General features: G+C 40.1%; 1 protein-coding gene and 1 pseudogene across 1 annotated transcript in view; one reads left to right on the top strand and one right to left on the bottom strand.

Annotated features, from left to right (window-relative positions):
- Positions 1 to 14,597, top strand: part of GALC (galactosylceramidase) — a 95,315-nt gene extending 80,718 nt beyond the window's left edge. The window contains exons 16-17 of the mRNA XM_006839638.1: positions 817 to 893; positions 14,451 to 14,597. Of these exons, the coding sequence (XP_006839701.1) occupies positions 817 to 893; positions 14,451 to 14,597 (224 nt within the window). The remainder of the gene's footprint in view (positions 1 to 816; positions 894 to 14,450) is intronic.
- Positions 14,598 to 20,835: 6,238 nt separating this feature from the next.
- The window catches only part of LOC102819838, an 8,297-nt pseudogene continuing 3,123 nt past the window's right edge, over positions 20,836 to 26,009 (bottom strand).

Here is a 26,009-nt window from a genome sequence, read left to right on the forward strand (position 1 = left end):
CTTTCTGTTCCTGTACAGATTTAGTCTTGGAAACCCTGTTGTTGTTTCACTGTGAGTTGGAGTCAACTTCGTGGCAGTGGGTTTGTTTTGGGTGTAGAAGAGCTTGTTGTTGTTAAGTGCCGTCGAGTCGATTCCGACCCATAGCAATCCACTGAACAGGGTTTCCGAGGCTGTGAATCTTTACAGGAGCAGAAAGCCTCATCTTTCTCCTGCGGAACAGCTGGTAGTTTCAAACTACTGACCTTTCGGTTTGCAGCCCGATTCGTAACCACTACGCTACCAGAGAAAGCTAAAATAATTGTACAAAGCTTCTTAGAGGATTGTAGCGCTAAACTGGGTTGTGTGGGCGGAATTTACATTGACCTAGGGCAGGTGGTAGTGGCTGGGAGAAAATGCTTCAGAAATACCTTAAGGAAAAGCGACTCTTCAAGAATGTTGCTAGTGGTAGATATGAAAGCGTTGTACTGTGGTTGGTTTGTGTGTTTCTCTCACCAGTTCTGTTGCAAGCTCACCTGTAGTGCACGGGTCATGCTGTTGACTGTCTGGCAGTAAAGGGACGTGCCATTATAGTTGGGCATCGGGTTGCTAACCACAAGGCCAGTGGTTCAAACCCACCAGCTTATCTGCTCCTGTAAAGATTCACAGCCTTGGAAGCTCTGTGTAGGGTCATTATGAGTAGAAATCCACTAGACAGGGGTTTGGGGGTCATTTTTAGGACTGACTGCTGTAGACATTCACCAGGGAGTTATGTGGTTCTGTGACTTAGATTAAAAAACACAACAAATCTCAATTTGAGTAATTCTTTTTGTTTTGCAGCTGGATGGATCATATATCGTTTAGGGCATGTTGATGTGACAGCACAAAAGTGGTATACACTCACTTTAAAGATTAAGGTAAGTCTTACTGATCACAATGCCCGGAGGTAAAGGCTTGTTTCTCTCTAGCATTTCTAGGTCTCAAAAGACATGGAGGCGAGTGTGGGTGGGTATGTGGGAGCCGAAGCACAGACTCATTGTCAGGCCATCGGCCACCACCTCCCACGATGACCGTCTCGGTCAGGGAAACCATGCCACAACGATCACTGGTTGATACTACTTTTTTTAAACTCATTGATAGAGGATGTTAATATTTGAACTCTATTTTTCAAATTTGCTTGCACAGAGATTATAACTGGCATTTAGAGCTATAAGCAAAGTCATATAAACTGATAAATTAACCAATCAGTTATTTATTGATAATTGACTTAATTTTTTTGAGAAGCTTTGTTGTTGTTAAGTGCCGAGGAGTTGATTCTAAACTCATAGACGCTCTGTGGGACCTAGTGGAACTTTCTAGGGTTTCCTAGGCTGAAATCTGTATAGGAGTAGATCACCGTATTATTTCTCCCAGTGGATGTCTGATGGATTGAAACCACTGACCTTCTGGTTAGCAGGCGAGTGTTTAACCATTGCACCACTAGGGCTCCTTAGAGCAGTTTTAGGTTTATGGAAAAATGGAAAAATGAAAGCAAAAGAGCTCCCTTATAGCTTCTCTTCCCCCACCCCACCCTCCACCTCCTGAGTTTCCATTAGCATTTACAGCATGCATTAATTTGCTGCTTATGTTACAGTTGAACAGAATTGATACATTCTTTTTAGGAATCATTTGGAATGCATAGTTTACATTGTTGTTGTTGTTGTTAAGTGCTGTCGTCGAGTTGGTTCCGACTCATAGCGACCCTGTGTAGGGTTTCCAAGGAGCAGCTGGTGAACTTGAACCACTGACCTTGCAGTTCAAATGACTTTGCAATCTGATGCATTAGCCCTCAGCGCCACACCAGGACTCCATAGTTTACATTAGAGTAAATTACTTCATCATAAAGGAGCTCTGGTAGCATAGTGGTTATGAGTTGATCTTCCAACAATAAGGTCAGCAGTTCGAACCTACCAGCTGTTCCGCGGGAGAAAGATGAGGCATTCTGCTCCCGTAGAGATTTACAGCCTCAGAAACCCTTTGCAGGGTCACTATGAGTCGGAACCGACTCCACGGTACTTAACAACAACAACAACTTCATCATGTTGGGTTCTGAGTTTTGACAAATGTCTAATGCCACTAAAGTCTCCTGCAGAATTTTTTCCACTGGCCTTAAAATGCCCTGCACTTGACTTATTCACCTGAACTGAACTGAACAGCTGCTCAAGTCCGGCAGTCACCCAGCTTTGTCATTTTATAGTTCGCCTTTTCCAAAATGTCCTGTCTTTGAGATCATATAGTGTGTAGCTTTTCAGATTGGCTTTTTTCACTTAACAATATGCATTTAAGATTCCTTCTTATCTGTTAGTTACTTGATAGCTAACTTCTATACATTGCTAAATAATGTTCTGTTGTATACATGTAACACATCTGGCTATTGAAGAACATCTTGATTGCTTTCAGTTTTTGGTAACTCTGTGTAAAGATGCCATAAATACTTGTGTGCAGGTTTTTATGTGGACATCAAACTCATTTGGGTAGAAACCAGGAGCATGATTGCTGGATCCTCCATAAGGCTATATTTGCTGTTGTTAGGTACCTTTGAGTCAGTTCTGACTCAGCAACCCTGAGTACAACAGGATGAAAAGCTACCTGGCTCTGTGCCATCCACAGTTGCTATGTTTAAGCGCATTGTTTTAACCCTGGGTTTATATATCTCATTGAAGGTCTTCCTCTGTTTTGCTGACACTCAGTTTTACCAAGCATGATGTCCTTTTCCAGGAACTGGTACCTCATGACAACATGTCCAAAAAAAAAAGGAGAGGTGAAGCTTTGCCATCTTACTTGCAAGGAGCATTCTGGTTGTACTTCTTCCAACACAGATTTTTTGGTTCTTCTGGTAGTCCATAGTACTTTCAATATTCGTAGCCTACACTGTAATTCAAATGCACCAATTCTTCCCAGGTCTTTCTTATTCATTGTCCAGCTTTCACATATATATAAGACTATTGACAATACCTTGGCTTTGGTCAGGCACACCTTAGTTCTCAAAGTGAAGTCTTTAACACTTTAAAGAAATCATTTGCAACAGATTTGCCCAATGAAGTACATCCTTTGATTTGTTTTTGGTGGTTTTAACAAACAGAAATTTATAGTCTAACAATTTGCAGTTTAGAAGTCTGAATTCAGGGTGCCAGCTCTAGCAGTTGTTGTTGTTGTTAGGTGCCATCGAGTCTGTACTGACTCATAGCGACCCTATGCACAACAGAATGCCAACCTCACAATTGTTGCCACGCTTGACCCTGTTGATGCTGCCATTTTGCCATTCCATCTCTCTCGGGGGGGTCATCCTCTTTTTCTCTGACCCTCCACCTTAACAAATATGATATCCTTCTCCAGTTACTGGTCTCTCCAGGCAATATGTCCGAAGTATGAGAGACGAAGTTTGGCCATCCTGGCCTCCAAGGAGCACTCTGGCTGTACTTCTTCCAACACAGCTCTGTTTGTTCTTCTGGCAGTCCATGGCACTTTCAATATTCTCCTCCAACACCATAACTCAAAGGCACCAATTTTCCTACGGTCTTCCTTATTCACTGTCCAGCTTTCGCATGCATATGAGGTTATTGAAAATACATGGCTTACGTCAGGCACACCTTAGTCCTCAAGCTGACATCTTTGCTCTTCAACACTTTATAAAGGTTTTGTGCAGCAGATTTGCCTAATGCAATATGTCATTTGATTTTTTCACTGCTGCTTCCGTGAGTGTTGACAGTTGATCCAAGAAGTCCTTGCTTTCACTTTCTGCTGGCTCTGGGGGAAATTCTCTTTTCATTTTCTGGTCCTTGGCTCGCTAGTAACCTTTATGTGGTATGACATGTATCCACCTTCAGCTCTGCCTGCTTCTCTGTGCCAACTCTGCTCTTCTTGTATCTCAAAGAATAATTGGCTTAAAACATGGCCTACAATGGTATGGCCACTTAACCTAACCTAGAAAATGAATTCTTAAGTGGGATTATAACCACAGTACAAGGTGAAGATTTAGAAAACATATTTGGGGAAGGGCACAATTTAATCCACAATAGATAGCATGTAGACAACAAGATCTGAAAGCTATGACAGATCTAGTGATCCCCTCTGACTTGTACCTGACACATGGCGGTAATAAGGCAGCAGGCCAGAGGCAGTGAAGGGGACACATATTCCAGGCAGAGGGAAAATGAGTGCAAAGGCCTGGATGCAGAAAGTGTTGGGAAGTGGCTAGACACAGTGCTGTCACACAGGTGTGCACACTCTGGTACAGATTGTGCATTGTGGAAGAATAGGATACCAACGGCAGTGTTCAACTGTGAACTATGAATGCAGAGCTGACAGGACTTGGTGACACATAGGGCATGAGAAGGGAAAAAAACATAAGAAATTAGGTCAAAGTTTTGGGCTGAGAAACTTAAAGAATGCATTTTGTTGTGAGTGAAGATAGGGAAACCATAGGGGGTACATGTTCACAGGGGAACCGGGAGGTCAGCATTGGATGAACTTGTTGACTTTGAGATGATTTTATTCATTCTTCCTTATTCACTTAAACCCCAATATACCAATAATTGGGAGTACCGTGGCTCAATACAATTAAGCATTGGATTGCAAATTATCAAGTTGGTGGAGCAAGTCTACCAGCTGCTCCACAGGAGAAAGATGAGGCTTTCTACTCCCAACAAAGATTTAAAACCTCAGAAACACTATACAGGGTAACTAACAGTCAGAATGAACTTGACAGCTCTCAATAATGATAACAAGTATCGATAATAACATTAAATATAAATGGACTACATGCTTCCATTAAAATACAATGACTGAACTTTCAGTCAACCAGTAAACAGGTATATGGGGGGAATGACACCACTAGCAAGGTATGCTCACTCAAATGATGGAATGGTCAATCATTTAGCGTCGGGGTTAGGGGGAGTGGCGTGTACCTAAGGACAAAGGTGAGATGAGAAAGGATGCAGAGGTAGGTAGAGTGGAACTAAGAGCCACAGGAGGAAACCAGATGACTGCTGTTGCCTGGAAGAGATCATAGTTGTTGAGATGAAACAGAGTGTCAAACAGATGGCCTTGTGTGTGGCCTTCACTCAATTCACAATAAAAATTAAAAAACCAAAAAACAATGATAGTCATGCTATAATAAAAATAAATAAAACCTATGTTGCTTATAGGAGACCCATCTAAAAACTAAGGAAGTGAAAAGAATAAATGGAAGAGAATGGAAGAGGATGTGACATGTGAACATGAATCAGAGAAAGCTGGTGTGACTATTAAAAGCAGAAAAAAACGAGTTTTCAGGCAAAAGCATTACTGGAAATAAAGAAACACACTTCACTTATAAATTGAAAAAAATGCCAAGGCATATATAAAACTTTAAAAATTATATACCTAATAATATAAATATAAATCATGTAATAAAAGATGATGGACTGTGAGTAAAAATAGTTAAATATATAATTAAAGTAGGAGATTTTAATACACCTCTCATGAAGTAATCAAACAAATGATAAAATGTCGAGGGTAGAATATTTGACATGATTGGTAAAGGTAAACCTGACTAGTTAATTCAGAACTCTGCATTCAACAACTAGAGTATATCTTTTCTTTTCATGAACTCAAGGAACATTTAGAAAGTTGACCATATGCTGAATGAAGTTTAAAAGCAGTGTCTCTCATTGCTTTCTGTTCATTTTTAACTGACTGCAACTCAGTTAAAAACTAGTAATAAAATAACTACATTCACATGTTTGTAAATGAATAGCTACTTGCTACAATCAAACGGCATATTGCATTAGGCAAATTTGCTGTGTTAAAGAGCAAAAATGTCACTTTGAAAACTAAGGTTTCCTCACATGCGTGGGAAATTTGGACAATGAATAAGGAAGACCAGAGAAGAATCGATGCATTGAATCCTGGTGTTGGAGAGAATATTGCATATACCATGGTTTGCTAGAAGAGTGAACTAATCTGTTTTGGCAAAAGTACAGCTAGATTGCTCCTTGGATTTGTTGATGGCGAGACTTCGTCTCTCATACTTTGGACATGGTTTCAGGAGGGACCTGTCCCCGGAGAAAGACATCATGCTTTTAAAGAGGGAGACCCCCAACAAGATGAATGAGCACAGTGGCAGCCGCAGTGGGCCTAAACATAGCAGCAATTGTGAGGCTGGTGCCGGGCCAGGTGGTGTTTACTTCTGTTGTCTGTAATGCCACTGTGAGATGGCACCTAACATCAGCAGGTCAAGGAATAAAGGAAATGTCAAAATAATTATAATGAAAATATTGTGCAACAAAACCGGAGGGTCAAAACGCAGTCTAAATATAGAAGAATATTTATAACTTTAAATAATTATTACCACTGTTCACCTGTCAGTGTGTCACACTGTGATGGTTTGTATATTGCTATGCTGTTGGAAGCGATTCCACTGGTGTTTCACATGTTAGCAGCGTCACCCATAGTGGACAGGGTTCAAAAGAGCTTCCAGAGCGGCCTGGTGATCTAGTAACGAAAACTGGTCAACAGAACCGTATGTATCCGTTGCATCTGTTATACATAACAGAACATAATCCAACTCATCACTTGTATGGACACATCATCAGGAGAGATACATTGCTAGAGTAAAACATTATGTTTGGTTAAGTTAGTGGGCCAGCAGGAAAGAGGGAGAGACCATCACTGAGATGGGTGGCCACAATATCCACAGCAAGGGACTCAAATCATTCGAGTAATTCTGAGGCTGACACAGAACTGTGCAACCTTTTGCTCTGTTGTATATAAGATAGCCATAAGAAGTCAACTATGGTAATTAACAGAAAGAATAACCGGAAAACACTAAGAATGGTTTTAACTTTATACCGATACACTTGAAAATGTAAAGAAAATATAGACTTAGAAAAATTTACAACCTATCATAAAAAACAAAAAGCAGGAAATACCAGGCTCAGATAACTTCACTGTCAAATGATATAAAACATGTAAGGAGTAGATACTTCTAACTTTATACAAACCTCCAAAGAATAAGAAGAATACTCTTCTACTCATTTTAAGAGGCTAGCATAACAATTTGATGAACTTGATTTATACTTATGGATGTAGTAGCTCAAAATACCAACCAGGAGGGAAGGAGTCTTCACATCAAGTATCAATCCTATCCCCTCTGTATATAGGGTAGATAGGAATGGGCAACTTAGACATTGGCTACATAAAATGAAGGGCTGATAAAGGCACGAAGTGACTAGCTTACAAATTTTCAAGAGGGAAAAATAAAAAAGGTCAATGTTCAACTTTATACATGAGAATATTGTAAATATAAGTACACTGTAACATAATGGTAACTACACTGTAATACAATATCAATATAATGGTTCTATCTGGACTATTGTCATAGTAATTAAGTTTAACATTCTTTACTGTTGTGGTAAACAGATTTAAAACCCCCAAGAAAACAACCCAGCAATGCATAGAAAAATTCAAAAATCATTAGTTGATCTAAGATGGTGGATTAGGTAGATAAACTATCCAGATCCTCTACAACAAAGACCCATGAAAACATACAGTTGACAATCCGGGAACTCTGAATTTAAAAGAAAGGGTAAAGAAGTAGATTAAATACCAATTAGAAGAAGAAACAACAAAAAAAATCACCCTTTGATTTTTGACTGCTGTTTCTATGAACATTGATTGTGTACCCAAGCAAAATCAAATCCTTGGCAAATTTCATCCTTGTTCATTTATCACAATGTTGCTGATTGGTCCAGTTGTGAGGATTTTTGTTTGAGGTGTAATCCACACTGAAGGCTGTATTCTTTGATCTTCATTAGTAAGTACTTCACGTCCTCTTTGCTTTCAGCAGGCAAGGTTGTGCCCTCTGCATATTGCTGGTTATTTATGAGTCTTCCTTAAATCCTGTTGGCAGTGTTCTTCATATAGTTCAGCCTCTCGGCCTACTCGCTCAGCATGCAGACTGAATAAGTATGGTGAAAGGTTGCAACCCTCCACACACTTTTCCTGATGAAAATCCATTCAGTGTCCCCCTGCTCTGTTTGAACACCTGCCTTTTGGTCTTTGTACAGGTTCCCCATGAGCACAGTGAAGTATTCTGGAATTCCCATTCTTCACAGTAGGATCCATTGTTCGTTAGGATCCACACAGTTGAATGCCTTTGCATAGTCAATGAAGCACAAGTAAATATCTTTCTGATATTCCAGCTAAGATCCATCTAATGTCAGCAATGATATCCCTCTTTCCAAGTCCTTTTCTGAACCTGGCTTGAAATTCTGGCTCCTGTTGATGTACTGCTGCAATCATTTTAAAATTATCTTCAGCAAAAATTTACTTGTATGTGGTCTTGTTTGATGATTTCTGCATTCCACGGGTCACCTCTCTTTGGAATGGGCACAATTATGGATCTCTTTAAATCTGTTGGCGAGGTAAATCTCTTCCAAATTTCTTGACATAGATGAGTAATTGTCTCTGGCGCTGCATTAAGTTTGTTGAGACATTATAATTTTTATTTTCAATTCCTGGAGTCTTGTTTTTCACCAATGCCGTGAACTTCTTCCTTCAGTATCATCTGTTCTTGATCACATGCTACCTGTTGAAATGGTTGAACATCCACCAATTCTTTTTGGTGACTGTGTGTTCTTTCCATGTGTTGATGCTTACTGTTAACTATTTTGTACATAGAACCCTTCAGTACTTCATCTTGAGGACTGAATTTTTCTTCAGTTCTTTCAACTTGTGACTTGAAGAGTGTGTTCTTCGCTTTTGGTTTTCTGACTCCAGGTCTTTGCATATTTCATTATAATATCTTTACTTTGTCTTCTTGAGCAGCCCTTTGAAATTTTCTGCTCAGCTCTTTTACTTCATCGTTTCTTCCAGCCATTTTAACGTCTCTATGTTCAAAAGCAAGTTTCAGAGTCTTTTTTTGCCATCAATTTTGGTGTTTTCTTTCTTTCTTGTCTTTTTAATGATCTGCATTTTTTTATATATGATGGTTTTAATATCATCCCATCACTCCTCTGGTCTTCAGTCATTGGTGTCTGTGCTGTAGGAAATTTCTAATGTCTCTTTTAGCTGTAGTCTGTGGCTCCCACCAAATCAACATTTTTAGCCAGCTAGGTCTGGGTAAGAGAAACTGCTGACTGGCTGACACGATTCAGCTGTGGATGCTAGCAGAGCTAACGGTAATGGTAGAAACTTGAACCTCTAGCATGGGTTTAAAATATGCCGTCTCAGAATCAGGAGTAGGGGATCTTACTGCCATCAAAGCAAAAGAGCCGCAAGTGGAGTGCACCCTTAGGACCCTGAGATCCCTGTGCATTGAACCTCTTGACCCAGGGACATAAAACTGTGACACTAGAGGAGTGTCAAGAACCAGGGCATGAGGCAGAGCAATGGACTTCCCAGGCCACAAAGCAAGTAAAGCCAAGTGACTTGGGGCAGGAAGCTTGCTCGTAGAGTATGGTGCCTCCAGGCACTTAAGTGGGGGAGCTGGGTTTGCTAACCTATGGAGCTAGACCGAGTGCCCTCAGACTGAGGCTTTTGGTAGAGTGGTGTGTCCTGTGGGCATTTATCAGCAGCTGACTGGAACAACTGGGCTCTGAGCATTTCTGACCCCAAATTGTAACTGTCGACTTCTTTAATAACCACCATAACTCTTGTCTTTGAGTTCTGTGTAGCCACTACATGGATTACTGAACCCAGTGGAGTAGAGAGAGTTGTGGGAGGAATAGGTGGTGGCTCAGAGTCTTTGAGGTTGGTGTCAGAAGTGGGGTTCATCGCAATGGATCCAGACTCATGAAAGCATGGATTTTTTGTAAGACAAAGAAAGAAGGGACATGGGAGGTGAAACTTTGGATGCTTAAATGATTCCTTTGCTTATTGTAAACTGTAATGGTTGAAAGGAATGAGTAAGAGATGATGACTCTAAGTCAGATGAGTAAGAAAAACTGCTAGTGGAATCACCTGGAACAAAAGTCAACTTGGGTTTCATGATAGCAGTGACTCTAAATGCACCTTCAGCCTGTTTGAGTGAATATGCTAAAAGGGAAGTTAGGAATTCCAGTGCGATATATGCGAGGCCATATTTTGGCGCTCGTGGACTTGTTTTCATTTTTTTCAGCTTAACTTGCATATGAGCAATTGATGGTCTCCTCCACAGTCTGCCCGGCCTTGTTTTGGCTATGGATATTGAACTATTCCACTGTCTCTCCCCATGGGTGTAGTCCATTTGATTCCGGTGTATTCCATTTGATGAAGTACATGTTTATGGTGGTGGTGGCATGCCGTGGAGTCGGTTTCAATTCATAGCAACCCTGCCTAGGGTTTCCAAGGCTGTAAATCTTTCAAAGGGGCAGAAAGCCTCATCTTTCTCCCATGGAACCACTGGTAGTTTCGCACTAGCTGACCTTAGGTTAGCAGCCCAACTGGTAACCACTACACTACCAGAGCTCCTTACATGTATATAGTTGGATTTTATGTTGTTTAAAAAGGCCTTGCAAGATTTTATCATGTAATCTCCAGCAACATTTCTGTCACCAAGGCCATGTTTTCCAACTATTGATCCTGCTTTTTTTTTTTTCAAGCTTTGTATTCTAATCATCATTAGCAATACATTCTCATTACATGTTTGGTCAATTTTATACTGAAGACATTTGTAGAATTCTTCAGTTTCATCATCATTGTCATTGGCTTTAATGGTTGGTGTGTAAATTGGGATCATAGTCCTATTAACTGGTCTCTATTGTAAGTGTATAGATACCCTATCACTGACAACATTATATTTCAAGCTAGGTCTTCAGATGCTCTTTTTCCTGATGCATGTGATGCCATTCCTCTGAAATTTGGTGTTCTTGGCATAGTAAACCATGTGATTGTTTGATTCAGTATGGCCTGCCATACTGAATGTTCATTTCAGCATAAGATACTGATCTTTCTGCGTTCCATTTCATTTTTGATGACTTCTAATTTTTCTGGTTTCATACTTGGTACATTCCACATTCCAAGTATTAATCGATATTTGCAGGTGTTTCTTCTCATTTTGCTCCAGTGGGAAATGAAGGTCCTGAAAGCTTTGCTCCATTCACAGCATTAAGGGACCAGTCCCTAGAGAAGGAAATCATGCTTACTAAAGTGGAGGGTCAGCAGTAAAGAAGAAGACCTCCAATGAGATGGCTTGGCACAGTGGCAGCTGCAGTGGACCCCAAGTTTAACGATGATTGTGAGGATGGCAGTCGTTCTGTTGTGCATGAGTTGAAACCAACTTGATGGCAACCACCACCACCACCAAGAACTACTTTGAGGAAACAGTTCTTCCCCAATCATATTTTGGATGCTTTCCAACCTATGGGTCTCATCTTCTGGTATTATATCTGACAATGTTCTGCTTCTGTTCATAAAGTTTCCAGTGTAGCCACTGAACCTGTCGGAAGTGGTCTGCATTTTCTTCTTCTTACTTTGTCTTAGTATGGAAGATTCACTGAAATCAGTGCACCGGAATGACCCTGCTGATACTTAAAACATCACCATTGTTCTTCTAACTTGTATCTCAACTCTCTCCCCCTACTTTGAGAATCTCTCTCTGATCAATCTCATGTAATCTCTCAGGCACCATCATCCTATCAGCCTATTTTATTGTTAAATAGAATTAGTCTTGTCTATTGTCTGGACTGTTAATTGCAAAGCTGGCAATGAAAACGCATCCATTGTGTCTCAGAAACCCTATGCAGGGTCACTATGAATTGGATCTGATTCAGTGGCAGTTAGCAACAGCATTGTTTGGCTACTTGTCCAAGATTTCATTTTACTTAGCTCCACAGTCAACACTCCAGGAAGCAGCAGTCAAAAAAAAAAAAAAATCCAACAATGAATTGTTAAAAAGCAAATATGTCACTTTGAGGACTTAGGTGCGCCTGACCCAAGCCATGATGTTTTCTTTAAACTTATATGCATGTGAAAGATGGAAAATGAATAAGGGAAGAGAATTGATGCATTTAAATTACAGTGTTGGCAAAGAGTATTGAATATGTCATGGACTACCGGAAGAACAAACAAATCGGTTTTAAAAGCAGTATGGTTGAATGGCTCCTTGGAAGGAATGATGGCAGAACTTTGTCTCCTGTTCTTTGCACATATTATCAGTTAGAATCATTTCCTGGAGGAGGACATCATGCTTAATAAAGTGGAAGGTCAGTGAAAAAAGAGGAAGATCCTCAACAAGATGGATTGGCATAGTGGCAGCAACAATGGACTCATATATAACTAATGTGTGTAGCTTGCTATGAGTTGGAACTGACTTGACGGCGCCTAACAACCACCACAACAGTTGTTTGGCTGATAGGTGATCACTGGGAGTGTGTTTAGTTTCAGGCTTAAAAGCTGTCTCAGGGATTCCCCTTGTCCTTATCACACCAGTATAAGTTCAGTCTGTTTTATGATTTTGTGGTCTTCATTTTGTCCTCTGTCTCTGATTAGGACTTTCTACTGTGATATCCCTATCAGAGTGACCAATAGTGTCACTGGGCACTATCTCCTTCTCATGCTTTCAGGGTAGTGGAGGCTGTGGTTCACACAGTCCATTAGTCCCGTGGACTAATTATTTTCTTGAATCTTTGATTTTCTTCAGCTTCTTTGTTTTAGATGAGGAGAGACCAATAGTTACATCTTAGATGGCAACTCGCAAGCTCTGCTGAGTTGCTACTCACCAAAGTAGGATGTAGGACATTGCCTTTGTGTGGCATGTTATGCCAGTTGACCTCGATGTTTCCTGAGACTGTGGTTCCAAACTCACAAGCCCAGTTGACCCCTTGTATGCTCTATAATATCCTTGGATATATTTGCAGCACATACAGATGCGTGTGTAGAAATGTCCTTTGTGAAACCTATATCCACTTGTGAGTGTGTCCCCGTTCATTACCTCAGTCTGTTTAGCTTGCGTGTCTGCCTACACATCTGCTGGTAGGTACTGTTTGGTATTGCTGTCATTGTAGCATTGTATATGTAATAGTATTTACCTTTGTTGTCCTGTACTCTTGTGTCTTCCTTTGCCATTGGCCATGTTTTCATCGCTCAGCCTTTACTGATTGTGCTTGTATGTTGCCTCCTACTAGAACAAGAACCTTATCTTTCTTGTTCATCCTAAACTCCTGGTGCATAAAATAGCATTTGACATCAATATAGTTGCTGCGTACATAAATAAAAAAAATCCAACATCGTTTATGTTGTCCACATCCAAATGATAGCTAATACAAAGATTTTATCATTATAACATTTTAACGTTGGCTGTTTGCTGTATTCTCCTCAACACATAGCAAGTATCATACCGGCAGTGCTAGTGCACGGTGTTGAGGGCAGTAGACTGCAGAGCCTACTAGAGCCCTTCCCACCTGGTTAATGTCTTTGAGCTTCAGTTTCCCATCTCTAGCTTCATGGCAATCCATCCTTTTTATGAAGACTAACTGAGATAATGTGTATGAGATGTTGGCACTGTGCTTGGGATGTGCCAAGCACTTCACAAATCAAGGTAATAGTCCCGGGAGTGGAGATGTTGGAGCCAGTCTGAGCAGCACTCATAGTCCCTGACACGTGATACACAGTGACAGTCTAGCAAGTTCTGTCACCTCCTTGCCCTTGTTTCTTCCTCAGTTCTAAAACAGAGATGATAGCTCTGCAAGGTTGTATCGAAGGAAAAGGTGTGTATTTCATTCAACACATTTCTACTGTGTGCACTGGTGTGGTGCCGTGGTATAAACTGCTGGACCTCAAGGTTGGTTGGAACCACAAGGTCTGTGGTTCAAATTTACTAGCCCCTTACTCCTTGGAAACCCTATACAAAGTCATCATAAGTCGAAATCAACTTGACAGCACTTAACAACAACAACAAATGTGAAGTGGAGTCCTGATGTGGCACCAAAGAATAAGCATTTGACGTCAACGTTGGTTTGAACTGTAAGGTCAGTGGTTCAAACTTAGTAGCTGCTACTCAGAAACCCTGTGCAGGGTTGCTATGAGTCGGAACTGACTGAGTGGCACTTTACAACAGCCAAGTCTTCTAAGTACTGAACAAGATCGAAAAGACTGCTGATCTCCTAGAGTGTGTGCTCTTTTAGGGCACGGGTTGACAGACGTTTTTCTGTAAAGGATCATCTGGTCTCTGTGGCAACTATCCAACTCTGCTAATATGCAGAAGCCTGAGGATAATGTGTGGCCGTATTCCTCAACCACTAAATTACCCAAACAGGTGGCTAGCCTACAGGCTATATGTAGCAGCCCCTGTCCTAGGACAATAAACTTGAAAACAAATTAATTAAAAACCAAGAAAATAAGATGAGGTCATGAGGAAAAGTAGTCCCCCCTGCTCTGATTCTTCATTAAGTAGGTGTGCCATGCATAATTAAGAAATGGATTTCGGTAGTTCATTTTCCTGTGTTCACACGGGATGTGTTCTCTTTCCACTCCAGGGTCATTTCTGTTCTGGAATGTTGGATGGGAAACTTCTATGGGAAAACGTCCATGTGAATGTCCCGAAGAACGGCTGGGCTGCCATTGGGACATACTCCTTTGAATTTGCACAGTTTGACAATTTCCAAGTGGAAGCCGAAAGCTAAGTCTCTCAGAGTACCACAGAACACTCAGGATTTTCCTCCTTTTCTGCCCCCTGTTTTTGGTTCAGAGACAGTTCTTCTTTTGATGGACTAATATGTGAGCCTTTTAGAGGCCAAAGAGAGTGGAAAAATAAGTAGGAAGAAACATATATATATTTTTCCTTAAACATCTGGAAGATTTTACTAGCACTAATTCCAAGTGAAAATGAGTGAATTTTTACCACTACCTGATGTGTCCTCTAAAATCGAAATCATCTATTGGCCCTGTTCTTAGGAGTGCTCCAGGTGGTTCAGACCTCGGAGCCTTGCTTTTAATGCTGACGGTGCGCTATCCATCTTGTAAGTGACCGTGCAAATGTTGATAACTTGATCATGACTGGGATGTATTTATTAATGCTGAGTGCTGACCATGTGTCTAAGTGAGCTGGCATGCTTGTCGTAAGTTAATCTTGCCATAAGAAGAAACTGAAGAACACTAGACGTGCGATTTTTTTTCTGAAAACCACTGCTATACAGTAGCCTGACACTCAAAAAAACATTTTTTTTCCTTATTAAAAAGATGATGCTTTTGAATCACATCATCTTTTTAATAAAACGTGGTAAGTGGGATGATTTGAAAAAATGCCTCATTAATCAACTACCTCTAAAACTATTTTTGCAATAATAAATATTAGCACATTCATTTGGTTATCTGTAATCTGTAATGCTTTTGGATTCTTGTAACTCTGTGAACCTTTTTCCAGATGGCTGGAAGGAGAAAGAAAGCCCAATATAGCCAGTGCTATAACTGAGTCTATAAACAAAGTTGTAGTCATTGTCTTGTGTCTCATTTCTTTGTACATTTTGTGGTCTGTGTCTCTTCCCATCAGGCACTGGTAGCAGACTAAAGCAGCTAATGAATTCTTTTATCTCTTTGTGTGTAGAAGGAGGAGAACATTAGCCATTTGCTAGCTCACAGAATTGGATCACCCCTAATGTTTTGTGTGGTTAGGTGCCCTTGATTCCTTTCAGTGCAAATCTAGCTATACTTAAATATTTGCTTTCTTTGCAATATGTATTTATCATGCAGTCTTAATTTATATCTAAGTGCACCTCTCAGAAATAACTCAAGTCATTCATGTGGATGAAATAAATTTGGGATATGTAAAACGTCACTGAGTAATTCTATTTTGGAATTTCAATGGTCTAATGGAGTCCTGGTGTGGCACTGCGGATTAATGCACTGGATTGCAAGGTTGGTTTGACCCTCAAGGGTTGGCAGTTCAAGCTCACCAGCCGCTCCTTGTAAACCCTATACAGGGTCACTATGAGTTGGCATTTAACAACACAGCAACAATGTAGGGCGGTAGAAAGATGAGGCTTTCTGCTTCTTCGAAGATTTAAAGCTTTGGAACACCTATATAGGATCATTTTGAGTTATAACCAACTCGAAGGCACTTACTTAACAATAACAACAATGTAGGGTAGGAGTTCTGGTGTGGCACTGTAGGATAAGCACTGGACTGCTAACTGCAACGTTGGTAGTTCTCACCCACTAGCTGATCCTTAGAAACCCTATACAGGATTGTTATGAGTTGGAACTGACTTGACAACACTTCATAGCAACACAGTGTAGGCTAAGTTGATGTGAAATTTTGCATTGCTATTGAAGAAGCCCTACTGGTGCACTGAGTTAAGCATTGTACTGTTAACCAAGAGGTTGGTGATTCGAGCTCACTAGGGGCTCTGTTAGAAAAAGATGAGACAGTCAGCTTCCCTAAAGATTTACATCCTCCGGAGCCCTAGGCAGCGGTTTTACTCTGGTCTGTAGGTTAGTAAGAGTTGGAATCAACTGGCTGGCAGTGTGTTATTGAATACCAGTAGTTAATTACAAGAATAAATCTGGTTGTAGAGAAAAATTAAATTAAAACACAATGATCTTTAATCTAGGTTTCTACATATTTTTTGTAAAGATTCACTTAATGTGGTATAATTTGTGTGCAATAAAATGCTTCCTGTGAAGTTTGATGGACTTTGATAAATGGTCTACCTGTGTAACCAACACTCCACCTAAGGTGTTGAATAATTCCATCGCTCCAGAAATTGTTCTTACACGCCTGTGCAGTCAATTCCCTGCACTCCTTAATTCAGACACCATCGATGTTATTTTGTCATGATCGATTACTTTGCTTTGTCTCAGACGTCAAAAAAGTGGTTTCATACACGATGAACTCTTTTGTGAATGGTTTCTGTCCATCAACACAATGCTTCTGTGGTTTGTCCATATTGCGTCTAGCAGTAGCTCACTCCTTATTGCTGAAAAATACGCCATTGTATGACTCTACCACAATTTGTCTTTCCTGCTTCTGCAGCTTTTGGTATTAAATTATAAAGTGGCTATGAACATTTGTATCCTGGTCTTTGTACGGTCATATATCTTTATTTCTTCAGTGTAAACACTGAGGAAGCAAATTGCTGGGTCTTGGGTAAGGGTAGGCAGCCCTGGTGGGGAAGTAGGTTAAATGTTGGGCTGCTCATTGAACGTTGGTGGTTCAAATACACCAACCTCTGTGTGGAGAAAGACTGGGCAGTGTGCTTCTGTAAAGATTTACAGCCTTGGAAACCCAAGGTATTATGTCCTGTTGGGTCGCTGTGAGTCGGAATTGACTAGACGGCACTGGACATGCTAAGTGTAGATTTAACGTGATAAGAGAAGCTGCCAGTTGGTTTTCTAAACGACTGTATGGATTTAATTTACAAGCCCACCAACCGCCTTTGAGAGTGTCAGTTGTTTGACATTCTTGTTAATAGATGCATTTACCCGATGCATTGGATTTTCAAATTAAATAGTCTTCAAAAGATACTGTTAATAGAAGGGAAACATAAGCCACAGATTTAGAGAAAATCATTTGCAAAGTAGATTTTCCTGAACATCTTTTCATGGGTTATCCATGCATTTTCTTCTCTGAAATGTCAGTTAATATCTTTTGCCCATTAAAAAAAAAATAATAATGTTTATTTTTTTATAGGGATAGATCAGATGGCACTTAACAACTTCTTTGTTTTTGAGCATTATATGTTGAGAAGACATTTGTAGAAAATCAGTGGACTATCTAAATGTACATTTAGAAATGCATGATTACTACTAAGCATGCATGATGTTACATGTAGGCTTTTTTTTTTTTTTTTAAATTTTTCCCAAATGACCAAATGTTAGGTACGTTTTTTCTATTTCTAGAGTTCTAAGAATTTTCATTATAAATAAATGTTGAGTTTTGTTCAATTCTTTTTGTGTATTGAGTGAGACAATTTCAAAAAATTTCTCCATTCTCTTAATAAGCTGTCGCTGTTAAGTGCTATCAAGTCAGTTCCAACTCATAGCAACAATGTATATGGTTTCCAAGGAGCAACTGGTGGGTTTGAACTGCCGACCTTGTGGTTCAGAGTCCAATGCTGATCCTACAACACCACACCAGGAGCCCTCTGTGAATGTAGTGAGTCAAATTGTTTGCTTTTCAAATATTAAACCAATGTTCCATCTGTCTTAGAGTGGGTTTTCTAAAGAAGCAAAACCAGTGGAAAAAAAAAAATATATATATATATGAAATATATGTGTATAACCATTTATATATATATTTATTTATGGAATCTTGGTGTGGTACTGTGGATTAATGTGCTGGGCTGCAGGGTCGGCCATTCAAGCTAATAAGACGATCCTTAGAAACCCTATGCACGGTCGCTATGAGTCAGTACCAACTGGATGGTACATATATATGTATACACACACACACACACACACACACATATTATATATGCCATCAAGTTGGTACTGACTCATAGCAACCCTGTATAGGGTTTCTGAGGATCATCTTGTTTTTTATATATATATGCATACACACACACGCACACACACATATATATATGGAGAGAGAGAGCGAGAGATGAGCTTATTATCGAGGAAATGGCTTACAATTGCAGAGTCCTATGTGGGGGGGCGGGGAGAACTTTCCCATTATATGAAGAGCAAGCCACAACCCCAAGGAAGCATCCCTTTAATTGATTGGCTGCTCATAGCCACTCATCACAGAGTTAACCATGCCTGTGTTAGGTTTCATCACCATGGGAATATGCACGTCTTAACTGCTAAACTGTGGCATCCTGGCCTAGTCAAGTTGACATAGAACTCTGTTACCCATCCTTGAGATACATCGTTACTAAATAGGGTTTGTAACCCTGTTTATGTATTGGTGAATTTGATTTGCCTTTACTTGATTAAGGTTTTTAATTTATTTTTGTTAATTGTGAAGGTTTTGAGTTTTCTTTTTTTGTACTCTTTGGTTTAGCTAACAGATTGATGTTTTTGCAGTATATGACCATCACAATATCTGCATGTTTTCAGAATATGTATATACACATACATATCATACTGGTATTGTTTTCCTAGTAGAATAGAACCCTGATATGTATGTTTGTATATGTAGTTATGTATATTTGTAGGCGGTTCAAGTTCACCACCTGCTCCTCAGAAACCCTATACAGGGTCACTATGAGTCAGAATCGACTCGACGGCACTTAACAACAACATATTTGTTTCCATATTTATATAGGTATGTATACACACACACGCGCACACACACAAAAGAGGACTTATAAAAGTTTGAGGGAAAATGGGATTAAATAATAATGAGATTTTTCCATGAACTTTCTAAAGCCATGTGTTGTTGAAAAAGTTATTTGCAATGATAGTCATTGGTTTTGCAAAATTCTATAATGTGATTTCCATTGTATTTTCTATCACCAGGTACATATTTTCAAACTACTGATTCTTCCTTTTGTTTCCAATTTTCATATTCAGATCACCATTAATGATCAGTGCATCTTGATTGCATGTTTGATCAATTTCAGACTGAAGAAACTGATAGATTTATTCAGTTTCATCCTCACTGGCTTTAATGGTTTGTGCATAAATATGAATGATCGTGATATTAACTGGTCTTCTTTACTGTTGTTATTGTCAAGTGCTGTTGAGTTGGTACCAACTCATAGCAACCCTGTATAGGGTTTTCAAAGAGTGGCTCATGAGCTTGAACCACTGATCTTACAGTTCAAACTGACCTTGCAGTCCAGTGCTTAGACACATGTTTAGTGTTGTATCACAGACAGCATTATACTTCAATATAGATCTTGAAATGCTCTCTTTGATGATGAATGTGATGCCATTCTTCTTCAGTTTTCTATTCATGGTGTAGTAAACCATATGATTGTTCAATTTAAAATGGCCAATACTAGTCCATTTCATCTCACTAATGCCTTGGATATCAATCTTTATGTGTTCCATTTCATTTTTGATGACTTTCATTTCCTGGAATAATACTTCTTATATTCTATTCAAACTACTGCCTCTTGGTCTCTGTACAGGTTCCTCATAAGCATAATTGTTTCAGAATATTCATTTTCTGCAATGTTTTCCATAGCTTGGCATTATCCACACAGCTGAACGCCTTTGAATAGACAATAAAGCACAGGTAAACATCTTTCTGGTATTCTCTGCTTTCAGCCAAGATCCATCTGATGTCAGTGATGATAGCCCTTGTTCCAAGTCCTTGTCTGAATCTCACTTGAACCTCTGGCAGTTCCCTGTCAATGTATTTTTGCAGCTGTTTTTGAATTATATTTAGCAAACTTTTACTTTCATGTGATATTAATGATACTGTCTGATGATCTCTACATTCCGTTGGACCACTTCTCTTTGGCTCTCTTCCTCTTCCTAGTCTGTCTTAATCTGGAAGCTCCACTAAAACCTATCCACCGTTGGTGACCATTTAAAATAACGAGCAGCCTAGCCTTTCACATCGCAGCAACACACAAGCCATCACGATATGACAAACTGACAGAGTAGTGCTCTGGCGCTGTAGGAAAAGCACTGGACTGCTAACCACAAGGTCAATGGTTCAAACCCACCAGTTACTCTTTGGAAACCCATAAACTTGGTTAAAATATATCCTGTATCCAAAGAATGGAAAATTGGTTTAATATTTGAAGTTTAAACACTGATTAATCAAATGTTGGTAAAGGGTGTGCTTGTACTCCTTTATTTCCTGAATGAGTTTGTGAGGTTCTAATATCAAGTCATCTCAGGGTCCAGTCAGGAGACAGAAACCATACCTGTGTTTGGAAAGGAAACTGTAAATATAATGAATTACTAACTAGGGGTTAACTACCACAGAGTAAAGAGAATTTTAAAAATGTAAGAACAGTAGGTCTAGCGTACGGCCATTTCTTCAGAGCACTGCAGGAAGGAGATCAAATGGGAGAAGCCTTCCTCCCAAGGCTGAGTCAGCTCTCCTGGGATCAGCGTAGCTGTGGCCCTGTAGGTGGCATTGCAGAGATATTGCTGGAGCTGGCAAGAAGGAAACACCTTCTGAGATGTGATGAGATTCAGTAGGAAGCTGCCTCTGGGGATGCAGTTGAAACTCACTAGGAAACTATCTTTTGTGATACTGGCAAAATTTGCTGGGAAATCACTTGTCGAGGTGTCAGTGAAATCACGGGAGCTGCCAGTTTCCCCGAGTGCTCCAGTTCCTGCTCCCTGGAAGGTGAACCTCACTGTACTTCCCCATGCAGCTAGTAGCTGTGATGCACAGGGCACGAATACAGAGCACACCAAATCAAGGACAAGAAGCTCCGCTCTCCTGCTGCTTTCTACCAACAGACCTTAGTAGTGTCCCACGTGGCATGAGAAATGTTTCCAGGACCCAGCTGTCGGATCATCACCAGCTGAGTAAAGACGAATGGATTGGAGAATGAGAAGCAGCTAGAACACTGTTCAAATCTTCCTATCTCATGTCAGTTTGGGCAGTTTGTGAATTTCAAAGGAATCTGTCCAGTTCATCGGGTCATTGAGCTTCTTAGCATAAAATAGTTTACAGTTTTCCTTTATGCTAATGTTTGTAGTATACTGTGCTGATATGTACAATTTGTGTTTTCCTTCTTTTTGTCCTCATTTCAGTTGAGTCATCTTTTCAACAATCTAGCTGTGGTTTCTTTGTTTTTTCTTTTATTGTTAGCTCCTCACCATTATTTTCTTCTACTTATTTTGGAAGCCCGTAGGTAGTAAAAACTGTGATGAACTACTAACCTGAAGGTTGCCATATTGAATTTAATTTGCTCTATTTATTCTAGCTTCTTAAGGGGTAAACTTAGATTTTTGATTTGGGATCATTCTATTTTTAAACAAAAGCTTTTAAAACTTAAACACTTCTTCCACCCTGGCAAGAGCAAGGACTCAGCCCAAGTATCCACTCTGGCAGAGAAGAAAGAACACCTAGGGAAGTCCAGACCAGTAGGGGACCAAGGAGAAGGGGATCCAAGGTTTCAGTTCCCCTCCACCATAGACAGTAGGTCAGCAGGGCCACCTCTGAACAGGACACCCTGAGATTCCTGAAAAAGTTGCCGTAGCTCTGACCTTCTGTCAGCAGCGTCTGAAGCACTTTCATCCGCTGAAGTTCCCAGAGCTGTCTCCAGAGGTCCTTGGTAGGGAAGAAAGAAGAATGACGTGTAAGATAGTCAACCAAGCTGAGTGTCAACACGGAACCAATCAGGATTTCTGGGACTGCTCAGCCTGTGGTACCCCACATTTCACAGGGACAGCCTTTGTTGGGCCCAGAATTCAGCTCAAGCCTTTGCTGGACTAAATCTCACAGGATGATGTACCACAGACAGGTGAGAACAGCCCATACTCCCAGGAGCCATAGTCCTCCAGAATCGGGTTTCAGAAATAGAATGAAACACTTCTTGTACTATATTAACCCCAAAATTTAGCATGAAGAATCCATGTTCTCGCCAACAGAGAAAGTGACTAAAATAAGAAGTAAAAAATCCCATAAACTTTAAGAGCCTAGTCCCAGTCAAAGACCCTCAGGGGTAAGCTAGCACAGAGAAGACAACAGGGTTCGATCTCCTCCTGCTGAGAAACAGAGGGCCCCCAAGACCCTGAACAATCAACTCCAGCAGCACTCGGTCAATTCCTGGTAACCTCTTTATGGGTCACTTCTGATCCTATCTTGTCACTCTTCCTAAGCGGCTTGTGCCATTAGCAAGGGAATCCAACCTCTGGAGGAAACACTGGGCTCTTCAAGAAGACAAGCCATTTCTTCAAATTCTTACAGCTACCAAACCTCTGCCCTTGCTGCCATTCCTATTACTGTAGGGGGTTGGGCAAAGCACAGCCCAAGTACAGGTAAACAAAGAAAACAACAAATAATCTTCCTCCAAACACTGCTATCATTACATTCTTCATATTTTGATGTAATATTTTAATATTAATTCAATTAAAAATATTTTCAAGTTTCTCATGTAATTTTTTTGGACCTCTTTGTTAATTAAAATGTCTACATATTTTTAGGATTTGCAGATATATTTTTGCTATTATCTAACCTAATTCTATTGTGGTAGAAGAATATGTACATTGTTTGATTTTAATTATTTTAAATGTATATTGACTTATTTTATGACCCAGTAGATAGTTTATTTTAGTTTATATAACCTTGAAAATAAATGCATTAATCTGTGGTTGACTATAATGTGTTGTTTTCCATTTAAAAGTTCCCTCTCTGACCCTGATCATATAAAGCAACAGAGACAGCCAATGCTTTAGTTGTCACTGGCTTTTACTTTTTCTTTTTTTTTTTTAATGTTTTTTTGTGAATTATGTGATAGTATACATGGGAGAACTTTAGCTTTACATTCATCCTATCATGTATCCCTTCATTGCCACAGTTACAATCCCCTCCATGCATCATCAACAAACTAAAGGGTATACCCCACAAGCCTGCCCCTTGGTTGTCAGCACACAGCCCCTCTGCCTTTCTAGGTCTAGACTCCCCAGCCATTCCATCTCTCCATGTCATTGTCTTTGCCTCCATCTTTGGTGTCACTGCTTCTCTGGGTAGCGTCCTGCATTCTTCTTTTCTCTCTTGATGGTTCCAGGGACCTCTGCTACTGGGCTGTAAAGTCAATCACTCCCCTCCTTTTGCTACAAAATGTCTACCTTTACATTTCCAACCCTCACAATCAGTCCTGATAGCAATTATTCACTATTGTGCCACATGAGTACCATCCCCATTCCTTTCATTAGCCCCACCCAAGCAGATTGGATACTACTCAGTGGAGATTCTACCTTCCTCCATGCCCTCTGGATCTAGGCTCCCTCTTGAAAGCTTGTAAGCCAGTCACTTTTTGCCTTTGTAGCCCCCATTTTGGGTAGCCAATGTCCAAGTTGCTCATCCTGTCTGCCCTGTGTATTGAGGGGGTGGAAATGTAAATGAGCTACTGCATCCATAGGTATAAATCAAGTTCATCATGATGTTTTATAAATACCTGCTTGGTCATGATGGCTGGCAGTGTTATTTTGGACTTCTGTATCCAGGTGTGGTGCAGTAGGATAAGCACTGGACGGCTAATCACAAGGTTGGTAGCTCAAACCCACCAGCTGCTCCTCAGAAACCCTCTACGGGGTCACTGTGAGTCAGAACCGGCTCAGTGGCACTTAGCAACAAAAACAACATGTCCTTACTCTTCTACCAGTTTTTCTTACTGTGCTGGATTGTGTGTTGTTGTAATACTGGAAACTAGGCCACCATTATTGTAAATACCATCAAGGTCACCCATGGTGGACAGATTTCAGCGGAGCTTCTTGACAGACTAGGAAGAAGGAGAGGTGGGCTACGTCTGAATGGTTAGCCAATGTAAACCTATGAATTGTGTTGTTGTTGTTAGGTGCCATCGAGTTGGTACCAACTCATAGCGACTCTGTGCACAACAGAACAAACATTGCCTGGTCCTGTGCCAACCCCATAATCATTGCTACGTTTGAGGCCATTGCTGCTGCCAGTGAGCAAGTCCATATCATTGGGGGTCGTCTTCTTTTTCATTGATCCTTCACTCTACCAACCATGATGGCCTTCTCCAGGGGACTGGTCCCACCTGACAATATGTCCAAAGTATGAGAGGCAAAGTCTGACCATCTGGCTTCTAAGGAACACTCTGGCTGTATGTAATTTTTCCAACACAGATTAGTTTGTTCTTTTGGTGGTCCATGGTACTTGCAATATTCTCCTCCAACACCACAATTCAAATGCACCAATTCTTCTTTAGGGTCTGAAGAGGAAACATTACAAGTAGCAGCAGAACATTGTGAGGCATAGTGCTGGAAGATGAGAGTCCCTCAGGTGGGAAGGCATTCAAAATATAACTGAGTAAAAGCTGCCTCTTCAAAGCAGTTGTTGTTGTTAAAGTGCCGTCGATTCAGTTCTGACCCATAGCGACCCCGCACAGGCTTTCTGAGGCTGTAAATCTTTACGGGAGCAGAAAGCTTTTCTCCCATGGAGCGGCTGGTAGTTTCGAACTGCTGATCTTAAGGTTCACAGCCCAATTCGTAACCACTATGCTACCAGTAGCATATCAATAATAACATAATAATATCAATAATAACATAAATGGAGTTAATCTTTTGGGACCTTCATTTGCTGATAATGGCTCAACTCAAATTGAAATGATACAGCTGCAAACATCTGTTACTAATCTGAATGTGGAATGTCCAAAGTGTAAATCTAGGAAAGTTGGAAAATGTCAAAAATGAAATGGAATGCATAAAGATTGATACACTAGGCATTAGTGAGTTGATACTGGCTGCTATTGACCCTTATGAATTAGGCATTTGGTTTACTATATGGGGAATGATTCACTGAGGAGGAATGGCTCACATTCATTGCTTAAAACATTTCAAGATCTATCTTGAAGTACAATGCTTGTACTTGTAATAGGATAATGCCCATATGCCTATAGGGAAGACCAGTAAATATCACTATTCAAGTTTGTGGACCAACCACTAAAGCCAGTGATGATGAAATTGAAGAATTCTACCAAGTTTTTCAATCTGAAATTGATCAAACATTCATTGATATTTACTGATGATTGAAATTTGAAAGTAGGAAACAGGAAAGATCCATACTTGGTAAATATGATAGAAAAGATGCTGGAGATGGTATTATGGAAGTTTTCAAGGCCAATTGTTTATTAATTGCAAATACCTTTTTAAAACAACATAAAAGGTGGCATACGCATGGACCTCACCAGATTTAATATACAGGAATCAAGTTGACTACATCTGCAACAAGACATGATTGAGACGCTCAATATCTTCAGCAAAAACAAGACCAGGAGCAGACTGTAGAGTAGATCATCAATTGCTCATATGCAGATTCAGACCGAAGCAGAAGAAAATTAAAACAGCTCTACAAGAGCCAAAATGTGACCATGACTATATCCCACCTGAATTTAGAGACCATTTTAAGAACAGATTTGATATATTAGACACTAATGATAGAAGACCAGAAGAGTTGTGGGATGACATCAAGAACATCATATATGAAGAAA

This window comes from Chrysochloris asiatica, unplaced genomic scaffold (genome assembly GCF_000296735.1).
Source record: "Chrysochloris asiatica unplaced genomic scaffold, ChrAsi1.0 scaffold00025, whole genome shotgun sequence".
In the NCBI taxonomy this organism is placed as follows: Eukaryota; Metazoa; Chordata; class Mammalia; order Afrosoricida; family Chrysochloridae; genus Chrysochloris; species Chrysochloris asiatica.